Source organism: Pseudogymnoascus verrucosus, assembly GCF_001662655.1.
Source record: "Pseudogymnoascus verrucosus strain UAMH 10579 unplaced genomic scaffold scaffold_35, whole genome shotgun sequence".
Lineage (NCBI taxonomy): Eukaryota > Fungi > Ascomycota > Leotiomycetes > Thelebolales > Thelebolaceae > Pseudogymnoascus > Pseudogymnoascus verrucosus.
The window spans coordinates 1-24,150 of NW_017263686.1; the positions used below are offsets into that span (position 1 = coordinate 1).

Below are 24,150 nucleotides of genomic sequence, written 5' to 3' on the forward strand. Positions count from 1 at the left end.
TGTGTTATTATGTGAGCGTTTGTTTTTTTGTTTACACATGACATTCTATCACATGCGTTGCCACTCTAGCACCTAAATATAAAGCTAACAATAACTAACCGTAATATTTATAGCACAACTAGAATATATATATTTTAATAGTCTAAGTAGTAACGTAAGTCATGGTGTAAAGTCGGTAATGGGGTAAAGTCGGTAGTGGGGTTAGGGCCACCCCATCAAACCACATCACAACTACAACTCCTACTACTACAACTAATAGAATGGTTGAACGTAGGAGTATTAAGGCTTAAGAGCTTGATTTTTGACTTTATGAAGCTATTTTAGGAATAAAGTCTAGAAAATTTAAATCTTCATATGCTGCTGCAAAGGCTTTAGGGCTGTGTGAAAGGACTCTACAGCGACGTATAAAAGGTGGCAAAACGTATATTGAAGCGCGTCAAAAACAGTAGTTATTATCTAAAACTCAAGAGCAAACGCTCCTAAAGTGGATTAAGGAGCTTACTATAAGTGGCTACGCTCCTAGTCATTGGATATTACGTGAGGTTACAGAGGAAGTCCGATCAAATAAGTGTTGCGTTTTTCAGCCTCAACTACAACAACAGCAACAACAAACACAATAACCTCAACAACCTCAACCTTAAATACCTAACTTACCTCTTAGGTAAGAGTGGGTTCTACGATTCATTCAAAGGCATCCTAACTTACGTGTTAAGTTAGGACGTAGAGTTGAGGCATAGAGGATGAATGGGGTCACAAAGCAGGTGTTGAAGGGGTGGTTTGACATGTATAAGAGCCTTATAACAGAGCTAAAAATCGAAAACTACAACACCTATAATATAGATGAAACTGGATTTTCAATTAGAACTATATAATCTACACGAATTATAGTCGACTCTACGCTCTATATACAATTTCAAGCTCATCCTAGCCAACAAGAATAGATGTCTGCTATTGAATGCGTTTGCATAGACAGAACAGCTATTAACCCCCTTATTATTTTTAAAGGACAGAACATCCTACAAAGCTGGATTCTAAAGGAGGTTATACAAAAATGGCACTTCTCTGCAAATACAAAAGGATAGACAAGCAATCTTTATGGATTAGAGTGGCTAAAACGCGTTTTTGAGCCCTCTATAAGAGTAAAAGCAACACTTTTAAATGGAAAACTACAACAACGGCTCCTTATTTGCAATGGTCACGATAGTTATATAAGTGGAAGCTTTATATCACACTGCATTCAAAATCGAATATCACTCCTTATACTACCTTCTTATATATCTTATGTTCTACAGCCACTTGATATTTCGATTTTTAGGCCCTTAAAGCAACACCTTATAACTGCTCTCTTACACCTAAATGAGGCACAACAGAAGTTAGAATAGATAGATGCATATATTACTGCAAGAGCAGCTGCTTTTTCGACTTTAAATATCAATTCTGCTTAGAGAGGGAGTGGGCTATAACGTAAGTCGTGGCCATAACGTAGGTCATGGTGTAAGCGGCGACATGGTGTAAGCGGCGATTTCAGAAAACACACCAAAATCCACATCACGTGACTGGAATTAAAACCTTAATAACTTCTGTAATAATGTTTATAGAGCTTAATACTCTTAGACTATTACTCTTTGTATAGTCATCTAATATATGTAAATTTGCTAGTAGCGCTAGTCGTATTTTATAGTATATATTAAGGTTTTAGCTTTTCCTATATATAATATTTGTATGGCAAAACTTTAAGTGTAAATAACTCTTAAATAAGACTAGCTTACATTATAGCAAATTAAATCCTAATGTATACATATATAGAGACTAATAATATAAGAGCACTAAGCTTTACAAGCATTATTACAGAAGTTATTAAGGTTTTAATTCAAGTCACGTGATGTGGATTTTGGTGTGTTTTCTGAAATCGCCGCTTACACTATTTATGTCGCCGCTTACACCATGACTTACGTTATATAAAAGTAAGAGCAGCTGCTTTTTCAACTTTAAATATCAATTCTACTTAGAGAGGAAGTAGGCTACAGCCATTCTAGCCGCAGACAGTTATATAAGCAGCTACGCTTCCTACTACAGACGTAGTAGTAGTAGAACGACTATATACTCCTACAGAGCATGATATTTTTAAGAAGGTATTCTTAAACAGTAGTCCACCTGATTTTAATACCCTTCAAAAAGCGAATTCTGTGCTCTCTACAGCCTTAAATCAAGGTGTTTTGAATACTCCTACAAAGCGATATATCAATAAGTTAGCAGATGAGTCAGAACGCCTTAATACACACAATACCCTTTAAAAAAGAGAGTGTAATAACTTACGTTCAATTATCCAAAAGCGAAGAACACAGAATAAGGGTAAAAGAGCAGTTTTGAAGGGTCAATTCCACATCTCAACAGAGGAGTTACGGTCGCAAGTTATAGAAGCAGAAGCAGCAACAGCAACAGCAACAGCTTCACAGAGGCATAGAACAACACCACAACCTACCTCAATAGTTAACTTAACTAATAGTGAGAGTGAAGAAGAGAGCGAGGAGAGCGAAGATAATGATATAGATGAATTAGGGTGGTAGTAATTGAATTATTTGCTATTTTTAAAGGTGGTAGTAGTTTGATGGGGTGGTTCCAACCCCACTATGCCGGTTACGCCATTGTGCTGGTTACGCCACGACTTACGTTATCCTTTTGTGTTTGTAGAGAAGTGCTATTTTTATATAACTTCCTTTAGAATCTAGCTTTGTAGTATATTCTGTCCTTTAAAAATAATAAGGGGGTTAATAGTAGTTCTGTCTATGCAGATGCACTTAACTACAGACACCCATTCCTGTTGGCCAGGATGAGCTTGAAATCGCGTACAGAGTGTAGAATCAACTATAATTCGTGTAGATTGCATAGTTCCAATTGAAAATCCAGTCTCGTCCATGTTATATCCATATTATAGGTGTTGTATGTTTCGATTTTTAGCTCTGTTATAACGCTCTTATACGCGTTAAACCACCCCTTCAACACCTCTTTTGTCACCCCATTCATCCTTTGCGCCTCAACTCTACGTCCTAACTTAACACGTAAGTTAGGATGCCTTTGAATGAATCGTGGAACCCAGTCCTGCCCAAGAGGTAACTTAGGAGGTATTTGAGGTTGTAGTTGTTGAGTTTGAGGTTGTTGTTGTAGGTGTTGTTGTAGGTGTTGTTGTAGGTGTTGTTGTTGAGGCTGAAAAACGCGAAAAACGCGACACTTATTTGACCGGACTTCATCTGCAACCTCACGTAATATCCGATGGCTAGGAGCGTAGCCGCTTATAGTAAGCTCTTTAATCCACTTTAAGAGGGTCTGCTCCTGATTTTTTGATAGGAGTTGCTGTTGTTGCCGTGCCTCTTTCTGTGAGGGCCGCTGCCTATTAACACGGTCTAGGACAGTATCTGGCCTTAGATGTAAGGCCTTTGCAGCAGCATATGAGGATTTATATATACCAGATTTAACTCCAATAACTGCTTTAGCTAGTAGATTTTCGCGTTCTTGAGCTTTTAAGCTAGTTTTGCGCACCATATTAATGACAGGTTAATGTGGTGGTAGTCAAGTCTCCTGGATTTGATGGGGTCGCTCACCCCACTATCCCGATTACGCCATCCTCCCGATTACGCCACGACCTACGTTACTAACACATATAAGCTATTACTTATAGACTTAAGTAATAGCCTTATAAATAGTATAAATATAGTTAAGTTATATATATATAAGAGCTAAAATTAATTTATTATAATTACTTAGATAGGTGTTTTTAGGTGTTTTTAACATAGTAAGTATATTATAGGGTGGCAATTCTATAAGTTTTAAAAGATAGGGTGGTAATTGTGTAATTTACGATAATTTAGGCGGTAATTCTGTAATATTATAATTTTAGGGATAGGGTTGAGACTAAGATTGCTATGACAAAAGATGGGCACCTTAATGTAAGCTGTTAAATCTACTATGCATAAATAAGTCTAGCTGATATTGTTAGAGTTCAAATAAAGTACAATATTAAAGTAAATTGTATCTAAATTCTCACTCTACTTAAGGTTAGAGGAAGTGGGATGCGTGCCTTCGAATTTTAGAGAAGCAAGATGCCTAGTTTTACACTAAATTACTAAGTGCCTTCACATAGTAAATTATATATAAAGTGACTTTAAGTTAATAATTAATTAAATGAAGTAAACTCTTATAAATATATAGGCCTTAACAAACATACTATTAGTACTCCAAAGAATAGTATAGTTAACATTACGCAACGAGTAAAGAATAACTATGAGAACCGTACATGACCATCAAAGAAAGATCACAACTTATACAGTCATAAATGCATTCGCACAAACGAATATACGCCTAGCCCCGAGAACGCTAACTGTGGTTGGTTTCTTAATTGGAAATTTTGATATTGTGCACCTAATAATTGCCAGTTTTAGGCCGCACCACAATGATTGAACTAATTACCCGCTTCATTTTAGATATGCTAAGTTAACCAAGTGAAGTTGATATAAAGATAAATTTAGCTAAAAGGCAGCTTGAAAGATGTGCCCGTCCCTGCTTGCGCCGTACTCCCGCTTAACTTACGCCATGATTTTGGTTAAGTTCAGTTAGTAATTAACTGATTGATTGAAACTTCGAGACCAAAGAAACCTGTTCCTCCTCCCAGGATCGGTACCTGTGGTGCTAGCCTCTAGTGATGTACTTCGGTTGTGTATCTCCTAATCTGTTGTTAGCAGGCTGTGCTGGTTAATTCGTGGAGGCTACTTACATCCTCATCGGCGGAAATGAAGCAGTCTAAAATGATTTCCCTTGCATTGTCATGCTTCTCTAAAATCACAGGTGTACTGTGGCTCTTCATAATAGGCAGTATGACACCTCCAAATACCTCAAACTTTGACCAGTTGATACGGTCTCCTTTCGGCCCTACAAAGGTCTTGCTTCCTTCGTCCGCCGAGGCCAAGTCACGTCGGGACAGAGGCACATATGGTATCCGTGGCAGCGTTGAATTTTGCCAGGCCAGTCGATAGGCAAAATGGCTCCTTCGGACCCCCATCAATATCTCGAGTCTCATAAACTGTTTCCGGCATTCATCACTTATCAAGGCTTGTGTCTGCGCGAGCCGTCCAACTGCCGTATTCTGAATCCCCGCCATAACGGCGGCCAGGCCATTATAGTTGTTCATCTGCCTTAGTTTCCATGCGATACGCATGAACTTCTCCAATATCTGCGCTCGATGCTTTGCCTTGTCTCTCAAGAGAATCAAGTTGGTCACCCACCATGCCACATGATTAAAATGGTTGATGGCGCGGGTAACATTGACGAGGCTTTTGCATTTGGCCTTTTGTTTTGCTGAAAGGCTCACATCACGAACCAGATCTCGTACGCGGACTGACGAAAACATGATCCAATCCATTCTAGTGATTTCGTCTGCGAAATCATCGTCCGAAATCTCCATGCAATTATGGTACAGGAGCTTCGTTAGTAGGTGCTTTCTTGACGGCACGAAGGTCGCAGCCTCAATTTCATAATCTCTCACTGTATGAAAGGATGAAGGTTGGCCACCGGCTGCTGGCGCAGCTTCACTTGACGTTACTGATACGGTCTCGGAATGTCGACGATCTCGTCTGGAATTCTTCTCATCAGCTAGAGATACATTGCTAGTGTTCTTGCTCGGATCAGTACTCCGTGAGCTGCGCGTCGTGGAAGATGTGACTGGGACAAGTTCGTTGACTTCCTCCACGTCAGAGTCTACCTCTAGATCACTCTTCGCCCATCGAGTATCGTCATCTTCCACGACGTGAAAGCGAAGCATAGTCCTCATCTCTTGAACGGCGTAATTGAAAGCTGGTTCAGTGGAAATCTGCTCGACAAAAGCGCTGAACTTCTGATTCGTCTGCGGAGCGGCGAAATCGCCTGGATACTGCGAAATCCATTTCGTAAGGACAGCGATGATCCGAAGCTGCACGGTAGTTCGGGTCAGGAAATGTTGACCTTTCTCACTCGTAGATTTTTCCAACCGGGACAAAATGGCAGTCAGTAACATCCCGGGAGACGCAAACTTCCTATACATGCACAGGAATACGTCCGTAAAATTCGAATCTGCCTTCGACATAGGCTGGCTTAACAGGCGATCGACAAGCTCGTCAAATGTAAACCCAGACACCTTGGCGTGTCTGTCTGGAGTAACCTCATCACTTCGCTGGAGTATGGGAATATCGTCCGAGTAGCGGGGAGAGTCAATTTCGGAGTCATCTACATCGACACTTGAAGGAACGCCTCCAGAACGCTTCTTCTCTGGTGTATCATCTTCGTCATCGGTTTGTGGGGTATCTATCGTAGTGGTGTTGCACTCCAATTGGCCTTGCGACAACCGTGTTTGGCCGGTCGTTGGGACATCTGCCTTCTCCTGGAAGACCTGAATTGTGTCCGTGTCAACCTTTTGGCGCGTGGGTATAGTGCGACTAGACATTTGAGGTGGTGGAATCGCCCTCGGCATCGAGAACTCGGAGCGAACACTGTTTGTGACAGCTTAGATCAGTTCCCCTCCCAGGCCTTGGCATGCATCACTGCCTGCCCCGGCTGCAGTTGATGAGCCTGCTCAAGGTTTAACTGCGACCGAAATAACGAGGTGAGCATCGAGTACTCGTGGGCATGGGCCTGCGGTTGACGGACTGAGAACTGGTTTCCAGATTATGGCTTCAGTTGAGGTTGACGTTAATCGGCTACTTCGGGATAGTCGCTCAGGCCCGTCTATGTGGGGTAAGTAAGGGTTAAGGGTGAAGGGTGACGGGTGCTCTAACGGGCTCGGCTAGATTTCTTTCCGTTAAATCCTAGTTTAAGATAGGAAAGTGAGGAGCTGAGACCACGATTGTCTCAGAAACAGATGCTTATTTATTGAGTTTAATTATTATACAGAAGATTAGGGGTAGTGTTTTTATGATCATGCTAATCAACTTCGAAGCTGCTTCACAAGCTCAGGCACACGCATTTGATACTTCAGTAGTCGTGGAATAATTGCTACGAATCGCTAACCACGCACGCCATGCAGTGGAATGCTGGCAAAATTAGGAGGATAGGAGGGCATAAAATTTGATTTCTAATATGCATCTCCGTTGAGGAGCTGCGCGATGATCTTTGCGTTTTCCTCAGCAACCTCGTCCTGGACCAGTCGAGCAACATCAACGCCGTCTGCTGCGACAAGCTTCAAAACGAGGTTAGCATATTCTCTTACACCCTCACCGGCCTTTCCAAACTCCAGCTTAGCCTTGCCCAACGCGTCTATCCCATCCTGCGTCCCTCGATCGCTGTTCCATGGTCCTGACCTTGAATTGCCCCTGCCCATACCCCCCCTTCCACCTCCCCTACCTCTCTGGAACGAATGATCGTTGTTCGATCCAAGCGTATTTGGATCATCCGTCGGCGGAAGAGTAGCACTGTATATCTCTCGTAGTTGGGAGCGTAGACGCGGGTACATGATAAAGAGTGACTGTAACTTTTGAGAACTCTCCAACACTGAGAATATGTTGCCCTGAGTGGAACCTGCAACGGTTCCTGGCAATGATCTTATTGATCCATTCTGCGTTGCAGGTTCGGCAGCAAGAGGAGTCAGACTTCTGGTCACTGGTGCCTCACAAGGGACGGCTCTGTGTAGAGTTGCACAGGCCACAGAACAACTACCAACTGTTAGATTCATTCGCAGGTAACTGGTAATCAAAGTCCTCACTATGGAATTTCACATCGAGAACACTTATACTTGGCCTGCTGGTCGTTGCACACCCCGCACAACTTGCTGCTCAAGCTTGCTTTTGGGGGACTCTGGTCTTCAGTGGCGGCGGCTTGTGGAACTTCAGCGATTTCTTCAGGAAGGCTATGGTCTACCTGCGTTTGTGGTATATCCGGATTTTGGGGAGACTGCGATTTGTCTGGTATATCCAGAACCTCGCCATTACCGCCAAGGTCAGCAGTGGTGGGCTCCATAACTAGTATTCAGAGGAGACGACGGTCTAGATCCGTGATGGCGGTGGAAAGTCGAACGGATGGGTCACGTGCACAAAGTATCAATCGTGCTGAGTCATATGCCGTCATTCCGGAAATCTACCGGAGATCAACCCAAGACATCATATCGTCCCGAGTGTGGTAAATATTCTAGAACTCCTACTACTCACAAAGAGTGGTTTTTGTGAAAGAAGTATCCACAAACAGCACAATGGCATCATGTCGAGCGCTCGGCACAGTGGCATCGTCCGCAAGGATGCTAAGGCCAACCAGAATAACCCCGAGGGTTCCAATCACATCCGCATATAGATGTCTTCACCAAACCGGAAGACTACCATCGATGGGGGCGACAAATTCAGCGAGGAGACCAACTCTACAGCCATTGCACCAGCCATCAACTATACTACGCCCAGCAGCTGCGGCTGGCGGTAGTCGAACTATATTTATTCAGACGGAGAATACACCAAACCCGGATGCTCTCAAGTTCCTCCCCAACCAGCGAGTTCTACCCGAGGGCCTCTCGACGCCTTTCATTGAATATATGTCGCCACGCTCAACTCTGGCGCCTCCACATCCCTCTCCGCTGGCAGCAAACTTGATGAACATAGACGGGATCACATCTGTGTTCTATGGAGTGGATTTCATTACGGTCACGAAGGCCGCCGATGCCAACTGGGCGCATATCAAGCCTGAAGTTTTCAGCCTCATCACCGAAGCCGTTACTTCCGGACAGCAGATGGTGAACATTACGGAGCATAAGCCAGGAGAGCAACATCATGAGGGCGCGGAGGAAGACAGTCTTGCATATAACGAGAATGATAGTGAGGTTGTTGGAATGATCAAGGAGCTTCTGGAAACACGGATTAGACCCGCGATCCAAGAGGACGGTGGAGATATCGACTTCAAGGGGTTCGAAGGAGGCAATGTACTGCTCAAGCTCAGAGGTGCCTGCCGTACATGCGATTCGAGCACGGTCACATTGAAGAATGGTATTGAGGGAATGCTGATGCATTATGTGAGTAACCCCACCCCCCTGACAAGAATCACTTTCTAACATCAAGCACAGATCGAGGAAGTAAAGGGCGTTGTTCAAGTTCTAGATCAGGAGGAGGAAGTGGCTCTGGCCGAGTTTGCAAAGTTTGAGGAGAAGCTGAAACAGCAAAAGGGAAGCGTGCCGGCGTCAACAGAAGGCAAGGACAGCCTGGACAGTGTGCCGGGATGAAGCATCACGTACACTGTAGACTGTATAGTATCGTGAAGAATTGGATGTATACTAGAACAAAACCGCAGGGATGGGACATGCGTGTATATACCCAAATGAAGCATTGTGCAGACATAATTGGCCAGGGTGCCACTTCCCCGCTTTCTCGGTGTGCAGGGCCCATCTCGATCGAAAGCCGAAGGTTTATTGTAAGGGGTGATCCATTGACGTAGTGGTGGTGTAGGTTGGCGGGAGAGGGAGTAGAAAGGTGGAGGAGAAGAATGCCAGCAGTACCGGAAGTTAAACACAGCCACGGAACAGTAGATGCTGTGGAAGGATAGGTTATATCAAAGAGTCACGAGGGGTGGGTTGAACAGCGGTAGTAAGTTTTTGGTGTACCGTGAAATAAACGCCAACCGTGAACCGTCAACCTGTCAACATCAGCCAGTGCTACACAGACTCACAGACCTGCGCTTTGTCGAGCTCTTTCTCCTGGTTTCCGATCCGTGGCCACCACCAGAGCAACACCCCACCACACCTGATCGAAATATGAACGGAATTAGCCAGATGCAGTAGAGAAGATGGGATGGCATTGACGACAGATGGAGCGTGATGTCATATAGAGATCGATAGCTTAGACCTTGGAGGCTCAGTTCCCGTGTATTGTGAACTTTGGAGAGATAATTGCTAGGGGGACCAAGCAGTACAGAAACGACAGGTGGCCTAGAAAGGCAGTACTCCGTGGAGGGGGAAAGGAGGAGGTGGGGTGGAGGGGGTGGAGGGTGGTGGTGGAGGGGCGGGTTTCCCAACAAGCATGGGGTTGATTAACCATGGGGCACATGGGTGATGGGTGATGGAGGAGGGGGAGGGTGTGGCAAGGGCCAGCCAAACAAAATACACAAAGGACACAAGAGCATTGGTCGTAATTAGATCATGGAGGCAGGAATGGTCGTACAGTACGGTGCCTCGTTTCTTCAAGGACAAGGGAGGTAGGTGTGAGGTAGGTGTGAGGGAGGTGTAAGGGAGGGAGACGGATGGGAATGGATGTGGCGGGATGGATGAGGAGACGGAATAGAATACTGGAGTAGAGGAGGTACAGCACGAATATATGCGAACATATATATACACGGAAGACAAAGCATAATACTGCCGAGGATGCTGCGTCTGCTAGTAGATTACTGTATGAAAGGTAGAGTGAGGTAGAAAGAAGTAAGATGGTACGGGGAAGCAGTTAGAGCTAGCTGTACTGTCTGTCTATTGTCGATTCGATTCGATGTTGAGAGATGGGATGCTGAGGGTTGTCGAATAGTAGTTAAGATACCAATACTATACTGTGGCGTCCTGTAGTAGAGCAAGTACCATCTCTAGAGATGTACATACTCAAGCACAGGCAATTTATTGCTACCTGTCTCTTCTGTCCCTTCCGTCGCTTCTGGTCTCTCTTGTCTCTCTTGTCTCTTGTCTCTTGTCTCTTGACGCTGCTCCTGTTCCCCCGCAGTTTACCAAGACACACGCTAACGGCTAGTGCCATCAAGTGTTACTCATTCGAGTCTAGTGCTACGGTAGCCCCTCTATCTCCGCAATATCATCAAAGTATACAGTACGAGCAGAGTCAACGGGAAGAGTCAACAACGATCAACGTACTCTACTACAGTATGTATAATACTCGAAAATGCTCGAAAATACTCTACTCTATAAACTTGCCGTACTTCGTACTTCGTACAGCGTACGGTACGGTACATGCTAGTCTCTCTACTGTAGTGTAGTATATGACTGCTATAGCAATACTGTACCGTGTTATGGGATATGGGTACAGCAGATGACTGAGGATTTGCTTCCCTTCCCACCCTCATATTGCGCCTCTTTGTTGTGGGTGGTGGCAATGGCAACCTGTGGCAACATGAGAAGCGATCGATCTTACCAAAGCATCAAAGTTGTCGTCGGTCCTTAGAGGCAGCTCTATACATACATGCGGTGCACATAAAGCACATAAAGCACATAACGCATGGCATTTCTACCTACATTATAGATCTAGATCTCCCTCTAGCTCTGTTCTCTCACTCCACACATAACAATTTCATACTAAATATCATACTATTCCTATGGTAGAGTAGGTAGAGTAGTAGTAGCAAAGTAGAAGTAGCATAGATCACTCTAGAGTTATGTACGCATCTACGCATCTACTCATCTAACGCATCTACGCATCTACGCATCTACGCCGCACTGCAGACCTGCACTACTGGCTATTAAACCGCCGTTACTTCTACGGCTACCTAGACAGCCCACCCTCCACATGTACTCAGTACTTGCCTCACCTGCCTCCTTCTGACCTTTACCTTACTGACCTAACAAACTAAACTAACTAACTAACCAACCCCTACACCCCGGAACAGGCCCAGACAACCTAGACGACCCAGACGACAGAACAGTCCACCCACCATTCGACCACTCGACCCATTCCAAAGTGGAGAAAGTCTTCTACTTTACCTCCCCTTCCATCTTTCCACCCTCCCCAAAACCCGCACACCTATCGTCCATCATTTGCAAAACATCATCTTTCATACTTACTCTTACTTACTCACATACATATACACACACATACATACCCTTTGCGCGCCATCTTCTCTGCTCGACATTCAATCTGTCTGTCCAAATTCCCTTACACATCTCGCTCTCTGCCTCTCGTCGCATCAATCGCCACCCGCCGTCACAAAGCTTAGGCTCCATCCCCACAAAGCTCTCGCGTGTCGCCTTTCAAAAGCTCATTGCCACAAACAATCGATCCGCCACAACATATCCTGTGTCGCCTTGACCTTACAATACCCTGAGAGAGTCTACTCTGACACTTTCAACCCCATACCTCACATACACCGACTGCCATTATTGCGACGGGATATAACTCCCTAGGCTAGGCTGTCGCGTCCTCTCTCTCCAGACGACAATGGGCAATGAATAGTTGAGGCGAATTCAGCCTTCTTTATCCTCTCAGGAGGCCTGGAACATTTCATTTGGGTTATTAGAATAGGAGAATCTAGACTTTGAAAGGATCGCGATCTGCATTGGCGGAGGAAATATATCACTCCTCGACTGTACAACATATTAATACGACATGAACTCTGGAGCGAAAACCCGGCCGGCGGGCAAATCTAACCAGTCATCCTCATCCTACCCCACCACAATGTCAGCAAGCAACCCCTCCATTTTGCTCGACAAACTCAACGGGAGACGATCCACCCCTGACTCTGAGGCTCTGGCCAGCTCGGACGATGAGGGTGACAACCAGCAGCGGCAGGAGAGTACCATGCCGACAGCACCGCCTCATAAGCCTGTTCGTCGCGCCTCTTGGCTGAATGATACAACCCAGCCTTTGAGCCAGCCTCGCAAGGGTTCTTTCGCAAGCAGCACAATGTCACCAACAACCTCACATCCCACCACTCCATCTACCGAGACAGGCGCATGGGGTGCGCATACGTCCACATCATCCGCTACAGCTGCTGGCCGCGTCCCTCCTGGATCTACATCATTTCCCTGGGGATCTGGGATCTGGAATACTGAAACCAGAAAAGACGCACCCCATAGGTTGTCAGAGGTCCTTCCGTCACCAACCAGCCTGACAGGCGGATTCGCCAATAATGGCCTCTTCAACACAGACAGCAGTAATTCTCAGGGCCTCGCTGCATCTCGTGATGCGCCTGCAGAGACAACAATACCTTTCGCAATTCCTCTTCATCCAACCCCGAAGACATATCGCTCCCAGTCCTACTCTGTCGGGCAACTCGACTCCGAGAGCAATGTTCCTGGTGCGGGCATTCTGCCAGGCCCTGGCTTCAACGGCCGTGGCCGCGGAATGCACCATTCAGGGTTACAGCACCGACCATCAAGGCCCAGCATGCTAAGTGAGGTGTCAGGTGACGGAACTGGGCTTGGAAAGCTTAAGGAAGTTGATGACGACGACCTGGAAGAGTTTGACAACAATATGGCCCATGGTTCGCAGCTACAGGACCAGGCCAAGGTGCTCGAGGCACTGGCGCGAGAGAATGCAATGCTCCGTAAGCAGAACTATCATAACTCAAGGCTTAGGCCGAGAGCTGCTACCAGCACATCCCTTGCTCCCTTCCAGCCTGGGTATACATACGGGTTGCAAGATACATTGCCGGAAGAATCCGACTATGCCATCGATGAGATGGATGAGATGGGCGAGCTTCAAGACATCGGAAATAAATCGATGCTTGCACGCCGACTGAGCGAATATAGCGAGGGTCAACTAGGAAGAGGAGGATATGGCGCAGCTGAGAACCGAAAACTTGAGAACGTGAAAAAGGCGATTTGGCAGAGCTCATTGGGGTTTGGCGGATTATCAGACATCTCTCAAAGTCGCAGACACTCGTTTGCTGACGTCCCGACCCGCCATGCTTCTGTAGGCTCTGTTGGTGAGCAGATGCCAGGCCGTGAAAATGGCCATCAAGAGCAAATCTTGCCTCAAGATGTGCAGTCACGCTATGCTGACTCCACTGATTATACGATTAATGATCATGGTAAGCTTGCACCTTCTACAACCGCTCACCCTTTCCTTTCGCCTGGGGCCAATTATTCACGCGGGGCAAATACAGCAGTATCATATTTCGGCGGCGCACCCGTCCAAGCAAGAAATACCGAGGCATATGGATTACCGCCCTATCAACAAGCCTCTGCCTATCAACCTTACCCTGCTGCCCCAGCCTATGGCAGTGTGCAACCGACCTCTCCTCATCGCAACATCTACAGTGTACCCCAGCCACGACAGAATCAACTTCTCTATATCGTGCTCTTCAAGTGCTCAAGAGCCGACGTTTTCTACGTCCAGGAAGGAACTGGGCTCTCTGTCAAACCCGGTGACCTTGTGATTGTAGAGGCGGATCGTGGAACTGATCTAGGCACGGTAGCCCAAGACAATGTTGACTGGGCCACAGCGAAAGAATTAAAAGAGCATTACGCTGAAGAGCACTACAAGTGGCTGATGATGTACTCGCAAGGTGCAGTTGGCACTGCCGATGGAACAGGCGCGGGTTTGATGGCCGCCTCAAATGGACTTCAGGGAAGTGCCGTTGGTGGGATGGGTCCTCCCACTCAACATGGAATGCAAGAGCCAAATCCTGGAGAACTAAAGCCAAAAATCATCAAGCGTTTGGCGCAGAACCATGAAATACAGGCTCTCCGGGACAAGGAAGGAAATGAAGCCAAGGCAAAGAGAGTTTGCATGCAGAAAGTAAAGGAGCACGGCCTCCACATGGAAATCCTTGATGCCGAATTTCAGATGTAAGTCCTATGCTAATTCTTCCATCGTTCTTAACTAACAATGCATTAGGGATTGGAAAAAGCTCACTTTCTATTACTTTGCGGATGCTTATATCAACTTCAACTCCCTGGTTACAGATTTGTTCAAGGTCTACAAGACCAGAATCTGGATGTCTGCCATAAATCCGGCGTCATTTGCTAGCCCAAGCCTGGGACTTCAAGCCCCTAGCGGAGTCGGCCCAGGTGCAGTTGGCGCGAACAGACAAACCCAGGTGGAGAGAAGACCACAGCAGCCACCCCAGCAAGAGCAGCCCAATTTCAATGCCTTGAACCAAGGTGCTCGAGGATACAAGCCCGGGGCTGCTAATGCTTTTCAGCCCACACTTGATAAGCCCAGCGTGTCCCCAACGTCGTTCCAGCAGCCGTTCACTTACGGCCATTCAGCATTCACCCCAGCTCCACGTAACGGACCAGGCAACTATGGCCCGAATATGATGCAGCAGATGGAGTCGTTTTCTCAATTCCAAACTGCAGCAGATTATCACGGCGCGCCTGATCGCTTCCTACCATCCCATACAACTGGTAATGGCCAAGATCCTGGCGATTTTAGCCGACCAGGGGGTGACAACGAGGGCTGGATGAATTCATTTCAAGGACTGTCGCTCAACAGCCGTTGATTGACCAGTTTTATTCGCGTTAGTTCGATATACATTTCCTACTTGCCTCCTCGTTGGAGGCCACTGCGATTCTTTGCTTTAATACGATACACCATAAAGCCGCAACTCTGACGGTGAGGGTTTCGGGTGTTTCTTTGGTCGCTCATTTCAAGCACCTTCTTTACCGGTATACCACACACAGAAATGGGAAGTTGGGGCCGATTAACGACTGATGAAGGGAGATCGCTAGGGAGGTTATAGATAGATTTGCAATTGGGGGTGTCGTTTTTTTACCGTAAACAGAGTTGGGTAAACAGAGGCTTTCGTGCTGGGCTCAAAAGGGGTATCTGCATGGAGTTTCAATTGTCTGCCTTTTTGATAAATTTGGGCAATTTGATGGCGGGATTTGCGTTTAGTGGGTTGACTAGTTACACACTATGATATGAATGGATATTCTAGACTGCTACTCTACTCTTTTTCCATCGCTGATCTAGGCAAGCCTTGGCACAGGTGCTCTTCACAGTGAGAATTTGCTTCCCAATTGCCTGTAGTTTCTTGGGGCAATTGGTATTGGACGTGTATTCACGATGTCAACGCAGAAGCAAACGTATATGTCACCCAGAAGTCACAAATTAAATCATAAATCGTGATATATAGTTCACACAATCAATATAAATTGATGAGGCCTTTAGTATTGGTGTAGGCACCCTACACGACTGCTAAGATGCAATATAAACCACACGCAAAGCTAACCATCGCGCAAAACATCCTCGAAATCTCCTTCCTAATGACTCCCAGACTATCTGTAGCGCTGGAGGTTGAGGGTGTTGTGGCGCTTCCAGGTCTTGCGGCGACCGGCGGTGGTGTGGTTGAAGCCGTGACCCTTTCCGAGACCACGGGACTTCTTGCCGGTGGCGGTGAGGCCACGCGACTCGCGGTGCTTGTGGACGGGGGCGACGATCCAGTTGATGCGGGGATCGCGGCGGATGGCCTTGTGTTGGGGGTCGACGAGGATGACCTCGAAGTACTTGTAGGTGGAGTCCTGGTTGATCCAGTACGAGTTCAGGACGCGCAAGTTAGCACAGCGGCGGCCGACACGCTCCTCAGCGGTCGACTTGAGGGAGCGCTGGTACTTCAGCTGGTTAACTCCCTGGTTGGTGGGCTTGCCTAAAAAGAGAAAATTCGTTAGTTCGAAGTCGTGAAAATAAATTCTTCGGTTGGGAGGCCATACCGAAAGTGGCACCCTTGGAAACTGGCTTCTTGCGTCCACCACGGCGAACACGGACGCGGTAGATGACATAGCCCTGCTTGGCCTTGTAACCCAGACGGCGGGCCTTGTCTGGTCGCGATGGGCGGGATGCGCGGTGAATGACATTCAGTTGGCGAAGCTATATTATGCACTCTCAGCAATGTTCAACGAGTGTATAGCAGAGACATCGAAATGTCCACAGTATGAATTTTGAGACCTCGAAAACCCTATGGCAATGCCGAAGTGATCGAGGTCGTCGGACGAGGTATTATCTTACCTCCCAGCAGCGGACACGGAGAAGGAAGCGCAGCACATCAGACTGCTTCTTCTTCTGAAGTTCTTCGACGTACTTGAGGGCACCCATCTAATTGCCTCAGAGTCAGCTGTGTGTTCTAGTATCAATTCTTCTGGGTTGGTGAGCTCACTTTCGATTGTGATGGGGTTGGCGATGGTCGTCAGTTGTCGTGTGGAATCTCGGAATGAAATTTCAATATTGCAGGGACGAAATGTGCGTCGCTTCGCGGCACCAAAAATTTAGGGCACCGCTAGCGCAACGCTAGCGCAGCCGCGCGACTATAATCACGGATTAACCCCTGCATTTACAAGAATTAGTCAAGCCAGCTTCGACGGAGACCTACGAAGGTCTCGTCTTGTTATACTTGCATTATTTATTTATTTATAATAACCCTGTGGTAACTGTGCCACGGCGACCGGCAGCAGATGGAGTTATTTTATTGTTTGGATTCCCCAATGTTGGCTTTTAACTGGGCAATTGACTCCTCGTGCCCCTTCACTGATCACGAAGAGAGAATATATGGGGAAGCTCTTTAGCTATTGTATATCGTAAAAGCTACAAAATCTGCAATACCCCACTCAGTTCGGTCGTTATAATGGCAGTGGCTCCTCCGTGTTTGTAAAGCTAATCCCCTCCTGATACCACATGGCATCGATTAATCACGAAGAAATGCTGAAGCAAGTTTCCCGACTGCCTTTCCTTGTTTCGCCGCAACATGTGCCCATGTCACCCTTCCCTCATCATCCGTTGCATCGTCAAATAGTGCACCGGAAGCCTCATCGTCGCCGCTTTGGACGTCTTGCATCCGGAGACCGGTCAACAGAGTGGCGGCCCTGGCTTCTCCTTCACGCTTTCCACCTTCCAGTATGCCTTCCAGACTCAAAACATTCTGTTCACACTCCTGTTCCTTAGCCTGAGTTGACAACATGTGTGAGCCAAGCTCCAGGCCCAAATGATCGACCGCAGCAAGAAGCTGATGGCCATTTTCCGTGATTGACGTGCATGCATCCTTCAGAGAGATCAGACGACCATGGCGAGTTGCCCCTATACAGAGGATGTCACTCAGAACCATCTGGTGTGATTCAACGAAAAAATCGGAAAATTGGGCCTCCAAGCTCAAACTAAAAGACAGTCAACTTAGAAACGAAACATTTAGGATATCAACACGTACGATTGGTGAGCCATTGCCCCAAGATTTCCCGTAATTTCAGCTTGGCCATCCACTATGTGCTTGATGTCGTCCAAATACCTGGCACCTTTCTTCATCCCTTTACCCTTCTTGCTTGTCTTCGAAGCCTCAGTGAACCGTCTGGAATAGGGTCAGCGCAAATCTTCACCTATCCAACTAATACTTAGGAAATCACGTACTGGTTATCTGTCCTGCCTCCTTCACCGTATTGGGACGCAAATTTGACTTGGTTAAGCTTCAAGGATTTATCTTTCTTGGTTTCGCGATCCCGTTGTGCATGGGGTTGCTTCACAAAGAGCCCTTCTGTGTCGCGCTCAATCTCAACATCTTCATAACTGTCGTCCTCCAGAGTATTCAAATTTGTGGAGTATGTGCCCATCTGCCGCTTGGCTGCCCTGTGTTTTCCATGTCCGTCAATGTCTATGTGGTATCAGCTCTTGGTCTGCCAGTCGCAGGGTTATCTCCTTTCAGACAGTTTTGATCCGAAGTTGAAGATACATACCTTCCGACTTTCGTCTTCTGCTCATTTTCCCTGTCCTAATTGGGAATATGACTGGCTAGCAATAAGATTTCGGTCCGTGGGCAGTTCAGACAATTGCGGGTGGCTCGCTGAAGGATAGTATTAAAATTAAAACAACAGAAGTTGGGTTTGGGGTGCCAAAGCCTTGGGCAAACTTGATCCCCTTGATCCAACCTATATAGTATCTTGGGATATACCGTAATTGTGCCTTATGTTTATTTGCGACCAATCCCATTCTCCCCGTTGAAAAGCAGTGGTGGTTGTAATTAATGAATGGGAGGGATTACACGTTGACAAAAATGAAGGCACAATTAGGCGAATGGAGGCCAGCCAAACTTACAACATACAGACAGCATTGCAGTCCCAATCTCGGAACCACGGAGTAGTCTGACAACAAGAAACCATAAATAATGACGGATATTTCATGACATTATAGAATAAAACATGGAAATGAAAAGGTGATGCACAAACGCTGAAGTAATACTTGAATCTCTCCTTCTCTATGTCTGGATTGGCAACGGAAATGTTGTTTAGTCTTTATAGAACATTGAAAGGAGGAAATCAACTCAAATGGGCATATCGGGGCATGTTCTCGAAGCAGAAATGATGAATTAATAGGCATTCACTCGTAGCTAAAAGGCATTCAATGGATGAAGCTCATTGTGCTATCTGACGGCTGTGAAGTGTCAACTTCCTGCTCCGACCTATTCATGTCCCCGGCGATTTCTATCACTCGACCAAACGCGCTACTGTTCAGCCCAACCTTTTTGAATGAAAACATATGGAGCCGTACCCGATGCAAAGAGCAGAGGTAAGCGCATATTTAAGATGCTGGGGCAGCACCGCCGCGTCCACGTCCGAAACCACCACGGCTATAAATATGTAAGTCAAGTTATCTCTTAACCAAGGACTTGAATAACTTACAACGAAGGAGCGAACTCTCCTGGGGCACCACCCTCCTTGCCCTCTCCGGCATCACGGCGGCGGTAACCACCCTCGCGATCGCCGCCCTCACGGCCACCACGACCACCACGTCCTCCAAATGGCTTGCGCTCTGGGCGGTCACCCTCACCCCCCATCATTCCGCGGGGAGGTGCGTGCGAGCGCTGCTGCTTGATGTGGGTAGCAGGAACGATCTCAGCTGGGAGATGGAGCCACTCGCGGAGGTAGTCCAGACCCTCGGGGGTCAGGGTGTAGTAGTAGTATTGCCACGAGAACTGGGTCTTGACATATCCGCGGGAGGTGAGGGACTGGCAAGCCTTGACGACGTACAAGTTCTTTGTGTCGATGTCGTTGTGCTTTGGCAAGTTGTAGTCCTTCTTGGCGACGAGGACACCCTCACGGAAGAGGTACTCGTGGATCTTCTTGCGGTCGGCCTTGGGGATGAGCCTGCCAGGAAAGTTGCGTTAGTATTGCCATTGCACACAATCTCTCTCGATATGCCTCAGTATAGCAGGTGTACATACATTTTGGCGGTTTTGAGTCGTTGACGAAGGAGGCTGGTGGTTGAAGCTCGACTTGGACCAAGCAATACGGAAAGTTCGCGATTGGGGTTTGGAGCCCTGACAGTAAATTTCTCGCTTACTATTTTCGCTTAGATAGCGCCTATCGTGAGAACCCCCATGCGGGCATAAATGCGCTAGCTGGTGCATGTGGCTAGTGGCTTTCTTGTGTACGGAGTACGAAGTACCTTGTCGGTCCTTATCGCCATAGAGCCGCTCAGCCTCAAGGTAAATCGCGAGACGGGGCTTTGATGGGCATAACAAACTCAGAAGTATAAATACAACACCACACACACAACCGCACTGGACGACCTTCTACACCATGGCTCCAACTACTATCAACGTACTCCTTACCTCATTTCCAGGCCTCAACCTCCCTAAAACTCTTGTCCTCCCGATTCCGTCAACTGCATCAGTGGCCGAGCTTTGCTACCAGCTTGCTGAACGCATCCCTCCTTTCAATGACCGACTTATTCTCACCACCGCCTCAAACAAGCAGCTTGAACTGAATTCCTGCGAACAAATATCAAGTCTCGTTTCCTCCGATAGCGATGCATTCCTATCGTTACGCCTTTCCGCGCGTCTCTGTGGTGGCAAGGGTGGCTTTGGTTCCCAGCTTCGCGCAGCTGGCGGGCGCATGTCATCGAAGAAGAAGAGAAACCAGGGTGAAAATAACGGGTCAAGTCGCAACTTGGATGGCCGAAGGCTTCGGACGGTTACAGAGGCGAAGGCTCTAGCGGAGTATTTGGCGATAAAACCGGATATGGAGAAGAAGGAGAAAGAACAACGCCGCAAACGCTGGGAGCAAGTGGTGGAACTTGCGGAGAAGAGGGAGGAAGAAATTAAATCTGGATCCAAGGGGAAGCTTGACGGCAAGTGGGTGGAGGACAAGGAAGAGGCTGGAGAACGAACGAGAGAGGCAGTTCAGGCGGCCATAAGATCAGGCGACTACAGAGACAACCTCTCGAGCCGTCCTAAGTTGACAGCCAGCGGATCATCTTCTGACGACAATATGGAGAGTGGAAGTTCGTTGGCGACTGACGTTGATTCAAAGATGTCTACACCACCATCAGGGTCAGATCAACGTAAACAGTTTTCAGGGTCGTTTTTTGGATTTGACGAGGATGATGACTTTATGAGCGACGATGAAAGTGAAGATATGGAAAAGGAGGACGGGGAAGAAGTGGCAAATGATGACGAGATGGAGCTGAGTCCCGAGGAGCCACCGAACGGCGAGGAGGCGGACCTGGTCCCTGAGGTTCCAACCTCAATCCCAAAATCAAAGAAAGGGAAAGGCAAGGCGAAGTCAAAGCCAGACACGACAGAAACTGTGACGAAAACAAGAAGCAGTGCGAGGCGGAAGGCTTAATGTGTTTACGAGTATGTTTGCAAGTCATGCGGAAGTGGAGTTAGGCGGTGTATAAATAGGTTAGCAATGCCAGCTTTTAAGCTCAACCTACGTTCCGTCAATTGCGCGGAGATGTATTCTGTGCCAGGAAATATTTATTCCCTGTGATTCTTCCATCCACACCAGACGTAATAATAGCCTATGGCGGAAGCCACGGGGAAGGCCGTTGCCAACAAGATAGTCAGGCTTCCTGTTACCTGGAAGCCATGCCATGAACATCAACAGGAATCTGGGATTAAGGTCGCACTTGGGTTTGCGAACTATAAATTTAATGCAACAGAGTGCTCGTCGCCTCTACCGCCTAACCAAACTGGGCTCCGGAAGCATACCAAGGTAATATACGTAGATACATATATGGGACACTTCTCCGGGCGCTGTGATAGAACAAGAACTGCGTTTGATATCCAGATTTGGGCTCATAACATTTATATCGCACATATAGTTATAGCAAACATATCAATGAAGCAGCCGGTGATAATAACAGGCGTAGCCAATGAATTTGTTCTACCGACTTCTACTCTACAATGTCCATCCTTCGTTTCCTGCTTCAAGGCCAACCAACATCATGACCTCCGCCAAACCCGTTCATGATGCACTAATCCAAACGGGCTGGGAAGGTGTTGTTTTCTAATATATATTGTCAGCTACAATCCATCGACACTTGTTGAGGGCTCCATACCGCGCTGATCGTCCCAGCGTTCAACCCAGGCACTTGGGCACAATGATCGGTATGCCAAAAAGAACTATGCTGTCAGCAAAAGTCGCCCTGCGGTCTCTCCGAGAGGAATTGGCATACCTGGCGGCAAGGAGCGAAGTCCTCTCCCTTGGCAATGATGCACTTGTGGTAGTCGACATAGTTTTGCCAGCAATGTTTCGTTTGGTTCTGGTTTGGGAAGCGCGCATCGAACCCTGTCAGAGAGGTGAGTTCAAGCCCAGGCATCACTCGTGCCAATTGAGGCAACCTGAGTAGAGGAAGGCATACCAGCTATACATATCAATCAGCATGCGCTTCCAATTCAAGGAACACCTCATCAAGCGGGTGTCCGCGGAAAAACTTGGAGCGCGAACTTACCAGTCACAAACTTGAAGGGCTTGGTCTCTCTGTCGTCGTCAGACATATTTGCGAAGTCCGTATGGAATGATAGTTAAGTGATGAGGTAGTGCCTGCAAGTCAATTGCTGAATTCTGTTTTAGCAAGTCGCCGAGGACTGGAGTACGTCGGCACCTTCAGACGAGCTCGGCTAGCCGATTATGTTAGCGCGTAAATGGAGCTTCCGATATCTCGCTCAGACCACAGCATTACCAACTTCCAGAACAACATCACGAAGAACAGGAATTGCAACTGGCTACCACAGTAACGATGCGGTCGTCTACCCCTCTCAACATGTTCCAGCCGACCAGGCGAATGATGGTTCCTGTCCCTGTATGGCTCACCACACCACCCTCAATTGCTACTTCTAGGTGCACATGCTAACTGACTCCGAACAGAAGGAAGACCAAAGCGGTAAGGCAATCCGATAGACTCTAGACATGCAACTATATCTATTGTCCTCCCGATCTCGATGCCACGTTCTTGAAATATTGTAGAGGCTGATTCTAGATATCACAGCACATACCATCTCCCAGCGTCTCCGCCAGTGGAGAAGAGTTCCTCCGGAGTTGGTCCCATTGGGTACGTTACGAATCATCCGAAATGCCAAAAGCTCAATAACTAAGTACTATAACCTGCAGGAATCGTCGTGGGCATTGCTGTGGCCTTCGGTGCCTATTCGTTGGGCACCAAGTTGATGGACAAGCAAATGCGTCTGTCCCGCCAAAACAGGGGCCACGATTAGATCCCAGAACTGGAAAGGGTGGAATGGGGGACTAGAGATGGGCTTGTGAATCGAGGAGAGAAACCAATGTTGATACAATGTTAAAATGACGTGATCAGAAAGGTGGCGTCCCAATGTCAAACCTCTAGGGACTTTGTATATCAAATGGCATTTATTTCTAGTATGCCTGCGCAAGCAGTGATTGCTACCAGAACTTCATGAATTGAGACCCCCTCTTATTGAAAGACAAGGCCTTGTCTGCAATTACGCCCACGCAGACCGTCGATCAGAAAACCATTGCAAGCCCTCTATTAACGCCGTTTTATGCCATCCCCTCCACGACATGCTGTACCACTTCCAAATTACTCGTCCTTTCCACTGCCGTCACAAATCATCTAGCTTTAGGCCCCGCAACGTCCAATCCTTCAAGTCCCTGCATGGGATCGTCTGGCCTTTCTTCCGTGCCACGTCCATGGTCTGTTGTGAGCTTGTCCTCTTCGTCGACTGCATTCTCTGCCAGCCATCCTTCCTTTGTGCCCAGCCAAGTCAGTAAAAAACACCACATATATGCAACAAGGAGAGTGTATTAAGGATATTTACCTGTTCCCACACGGCAGTCTTGCTCCCTAGGCCTTCATTTGCATTCTTTTGAGGCTTAGCTGCCGAGACTTTAATGACTCGCCCAAATAGCTCGGCCTGGTCCATATTATCGATAGCTTCCAGTGCATCTGAAGGATCCTCAAATTCTACATAACCAAACCCCCGGTGAAGGTCTGTTGATAAAGGAGCTTCTGGCTTTGGAAGTGAAACATCGACTATCTCTCCGAATGGGATGAAGGCTGCATGAAGGTTCGCAGCGTCTACTACTGGCGCAAGACCACCAACGTAAACCGTTCCCTTCAACCGTGCTTGCTCCGTCATTTCGAAGGTAGACCGTCTTCGTACAGGTTATATGTGCTTTTGTGTGATTTGGGTGGTGGAAGTGAAGTGAACTGATAAAACGTTCAGCCTCTGAAAGAAGAGTCACGTGAATTTAACCTCCAAGTC

General features: G+C 47.1%; 10 protein-coding genes across 10 annotated transcripts; 3 read left to right on the forward strand and 7 right to left on the reverse strand.

Moving 5' to 3' along the window:
- Positions 1-4,207: 4,207 nt before the first annotated feature.
- On the reverse strand, positions 4,208-6,883 carry VE01_06271 (uncharacterized protein). Its single transcript, XM_059463774.1, has 2 exons — positions 4,769-6,883; positions 4,208-4,718 (listed from the first exon to the last, which is right to left on the reverse strand). The coding sequence occupies exons 1-2, from the start codon at positions 6,494-6,496 to the stop codon at positions 4,608-4,610; spliced, it is 1,839 nt and encodes a 612-aa protein (XP_059319531.1). The 5' UTR covers positions 6,497-6,883; the 3' UTR covers positions 4,208-4,607.
- VE01_06272 (uncharacterized protein) lies at positions 6,884-8,234 on the reverse strand. Its single transcript, XM_018275725.2, has 2 exons — positions 7,724-8,234; positions 6,884-7,673 (listed from the first exon to the last, which is right to left on the reverse strand). Exons 1-2 carry the CDS (start codon positions 7,975-7,977, stop codon positions 7,097-7,099), a joined length of 831 nt encoding a protein of 276 aa, XP_018128504.1. The 5' UTR covers positions 7,978-8,234; the 3' UTR covers positions 6,884-7,096.
- Positions 8,087-9,947, forward strand: VE01_06273 (uncharacterized protein). Its single transcript, XM_018275726.2, has 2 exons — positions 8,087-9,010; positions 9,062-9,947. Exons 1-2 carry the CDS (start codon positions 8,207-8,209, stop codon positions 9,215-9,217), a joined length of 960 nt encoding a protein of 319 aa, XP_018128505.1. The 5' UTR covers positions 8,087-8,206; the 3' UTR covers positions 9,218-9,947.
- A 1,182-nt stretch (positions 9,948-11,129) lies between these two features.
- Positions 11,130-15,687, forward strand: VE01_06274 (uncharacterized protein). Its single transcript, XM_059463775.1, has 3 exons — positions 11,130-13,731; positions 13,807-14,491; positions 14,541-15,687. The coding sequence occupies exons 1-3, from the start codon at positions 12,306-12,308 to the stop codon at positions 15,145-15,147; spliced, it is 2,718 nt and encodes a 905-aa protein (XP_059319526.1). The 5' UTR covers positions 11,130-12,305; the 3' UTR covers positions 15,148-15,687.
- Positions 15,627-16,957, reverse strand: RPL15 (60S ribosomal protein L15). Its single transcript, XM_018275728.2, has 4 exons — positions 16,801-16,957; positions 16,653-16,739; positions 16,358-16,514; positions 15,627-16,293 (listed from the first exon to the last, which is right to left on the reverse strand). The coding sequence occupies exons 2-4, from the start codon at positions 16,737-16,739 to the stop codon at positions 15,926-15,928; spliced, it is 612 nt and encodes a 203-aa protein (XP_018128507.1). The 5' UTR covers positions 16,801-16,957; the 3' UTR covers positions 15,627-15,925.
- Positions 16,958-17,019: 62 nt separating this feature from the next.
- VE01_06276 (uncharacterized protein) lies at positions 17,020-18,968 on the reverse strand. The gene is made up of 4 exons (XM_018275729.2): positions 18,362-18,968; positions 18,039-18,279; positions 17,842-17,979; positions 17,020-17,791 (listed from the first exon to the last, which is right to left on the reverse strand). Exons 1-4 carry the CDS (start codon positions 18,384-18,386, stop codon positions 17,326-17,328), a joined length of 870 nt encoding a protein of 289 aa, XP_018128508.1. The 5' UTR covers positions 18,387-18,968; the 3' UTR covers positions 17,020-17,325.
- VE01_06277 (uncharacterized protein) lies at positions 18,969-19,982 on the reverse strand. The gene is made up of 3 exons (XM_059463776.1): positions 19,846-19,982; positions 19,304-19,768; positions 18,969-19,251 (listed from the first exon to the last, which is right to left on the reverse strand). Coding segments are annotated over exons 1-3 (516 nt in total). The 5' UTR covers positions 19,848-19,982; the 3' UTR covers positions 18,969-19,202.
- Positions 19,983-20,111: 129 nt separating this feature from the next.
- Positions 20,112-21,760, forward strand: VE01_06278 (uncharacterized protein). The gene has a single exon (XM_018275731.2). It carries the CDS (start codon positions 20,204-20,206, stop codon positions 21,248-21,250), a length of 1,047 nt encoding a protein of 348 aa, XP_018128509.1. The 5' UTR covers positions 20,112-20,203; the 3' UTR covers positions 21,251-21,760.
- Positions 21,759-22,548, reverse strand: COX12 (Cytochrome c oxidase polypeptide vib). The gene is made up of 5 exons (XM_059463777.1): positions 22,362-22,548; positions 22,272-22,274; positions 22,086-22,198; positions 21,969-22,032; positions 21,759-21,916 (listed from the first exon to the last, which is right to left on the reverse strand). The coding sequence occupies exons 1-5, from the start codon at positions 22,405-22,407 to the stop codon at positions 21,885-21,887; spliced, it is 258 nt and encodes an 85-aa protein (XP_059319527.1). The 5' UTR covers positions 22,408-22,548; the 3' UTR covers positions 21,759-21,884.
- A 698-nt stretch (positions 22,549-23,246) lies between these two features.
- On the reverse strand, positions 23,247-24,149 carry VE01_06280 (uncharacterized protein). The gene is made up of 2 exons (XM_018275733.2): positions 23,704-24,149; positions 23,247-23,632 (listed from the first exon to the last, which is right to left on the reverse strand). The coding sequence occupies exons 1-2, from the start codon at positions 24,022-24,024 to the stop codon at positions 23,495-23,497; spliced, it is 459 nt and encodes a 152-aa protein (XP_018128552.1). The 5' UTR covers positions 24,025-24,149; the 3' UTR covers positions 23,247-23,494.
- Position 24,150: the final 1 nt, after the last annotated feature.

Excerpts from the sequence above, each read along its gene's own strand:
- VE01_06277 (XM_059463776.1), bottom strand. Across the intron at positions 19,252-19,303 it reads GGAGAGTTCGCTCCTTCGTT|CCGTGGTGGTTTCGGACGTG; the intron begins GTAAGTTATTCA and ends ACATATTTATAG.
- VE01_06280 (XM_018275733.2), bottom strand. The coding sequence starts at position 24,024 with ATGACGGAGCAAGCACGGTTGAAGGGAACGGTTTACGTTGGTGGTCTT. Across the intron at positions 23,633-23,703 it reads AGACTGCCGTGTGGGAACAG|GAAGGATGGCTGGCAGAGAA; the intron begins GTAAATATCCTT and ends CTGGGCACAAAG.
- VE01_06272 (XM_018275725.2), bottom strand. The coding sequence starts at position 7,977 with ATGGAGCCCACCACTGCTGACCTTGGCGGTAATGGCGAGGTTCTGGAT. Across the intron at positions 7,674-7,723 it reads TCTCGATGTGAAATTCCATA|TTGTTCTGTGGCCTGTGCAA; the intron begins GTGAGGACTTTG and ends AACAGTTGGTAG.
- VE01_06273 (XM_018275726.2), top strand. The coding sequence starts at position 8,207 with ATGGCATCATGTCGAGCGCTCGGCACAGTGGCATCGTCCGCAAGGATG. Across the intron at positions 9,011-9,061 it reads AGGGAATGCTGATGCATTAT|ATCGAGGAAGTAAAGGGCGT; the intron begins GTGAGTAACCCC and ends CATCAAGCACAG.
- VE01_06274 (XM_059463775.1), top strand. The coding sequence starts at position 12,306 with ATGAACTCTGGAGCGAAAACCCGGCCGGCGGGCAAATCTAACCAGTCA. Across the intron at positions 13,732-13,806 it reads TTATACGATTAATGATCATG|CAGTATCATATTTCGGCGGC; the intron begins GTAAGCTTGCAC and ends GGGCAAATACAG. Across the intron at positions 14,492-14,540 it reads CTTGATGCCGAATTTCAGAT|GGATTGGAAAAAGCTCACTT; the intron begins GTAAGTCCTATG and ends ACAATGCATTAG.
- VE01_06271 (XM_059463774.1), bottom strand. The coding sequence starts at position 6,496 with ATGCCGAGGGCGATTCCACCACCTCAAATGTCTAGTCGCACTATACCC. Across the intron at positions 4,719-4,768 it reads TCATTTCCGCCGATGAGGAT|GAGATACACAACCGAAGTAC; the intron begins GTAAGTAGCCTC and ends ACAACAGATTAG.
- COX12 (XM_059463777.1), bottom strand. The coding sequence starts at position 22,407 with ATGTCTGACGACGACAGAGAGACCAAGCCCTTCAAGTTTGTGACTG. Across the intron at positions 22,033-22,085 it reads ACTTCGCTCCTTGCCGCCAG|TTCTTTTTGGCATACCGATC; the intron begins GTATGCCAATTC and ends CTGACAGCATAG. Across the intron at positions 21,917-21,968 it reads ACGCTGGGACGATCAGCGCG|AAAACAACACCTTCCCAGCC; the intron begins GTATGGAGCCCT and ends AATATATATTAG.
- RPL15 (XM_018275728.2), bottom strand. The coding sequence starts at position 16,739 with ATGGGTGCCCTCAAGTACGTCGAAGAACTTCAGAAGAAGAAGCAGTCT. Across the intron at positions 16,515-16,652 it reads TCCGTGTCCGCTGCTGGGAG|CTTCGCCAACTGAATGTCAT; the intron begins GTAAGATAATAC and ends TGCATAATATAG. Across the intron at positions 16,294-16,357 it reads TTCCAAGGGTGCCACTTTCG|GCAAGCCCACCAACCAGGGA; the intron begins GTATGGCCTCCC and ends TTCTCTTTTTAG.
- VE01_06278 (XM_018275731.2), top strand. The coding sequence starts at position 20,204 with ATGGCTCCAACTACTATCAACGTACTCCTTACCTCATTTCCAGGCCTC.
- VE01_06276 (XM_018275729.2), bottom strand. The coding sequence starts at position 18,386 with ATGAGCAGAAGACGAAAGTCGGAAG. Across the intron at positions 17,980-18,038 it reads GGAGGCAGGACAGATAACCA|ACGGTTCACTGAGGCTTCGA; the intron begins GTACGTGATTTC and ends ACCCTATTCCAG. Across the intron at positions 17,792-17,841 it reads GGGGCAATGGCTCACCAATC|TTTGAGCTTGGAGGCCCAAT; the intron begins GTACGTGTTGAT and ends ACTGTCTTTTAG.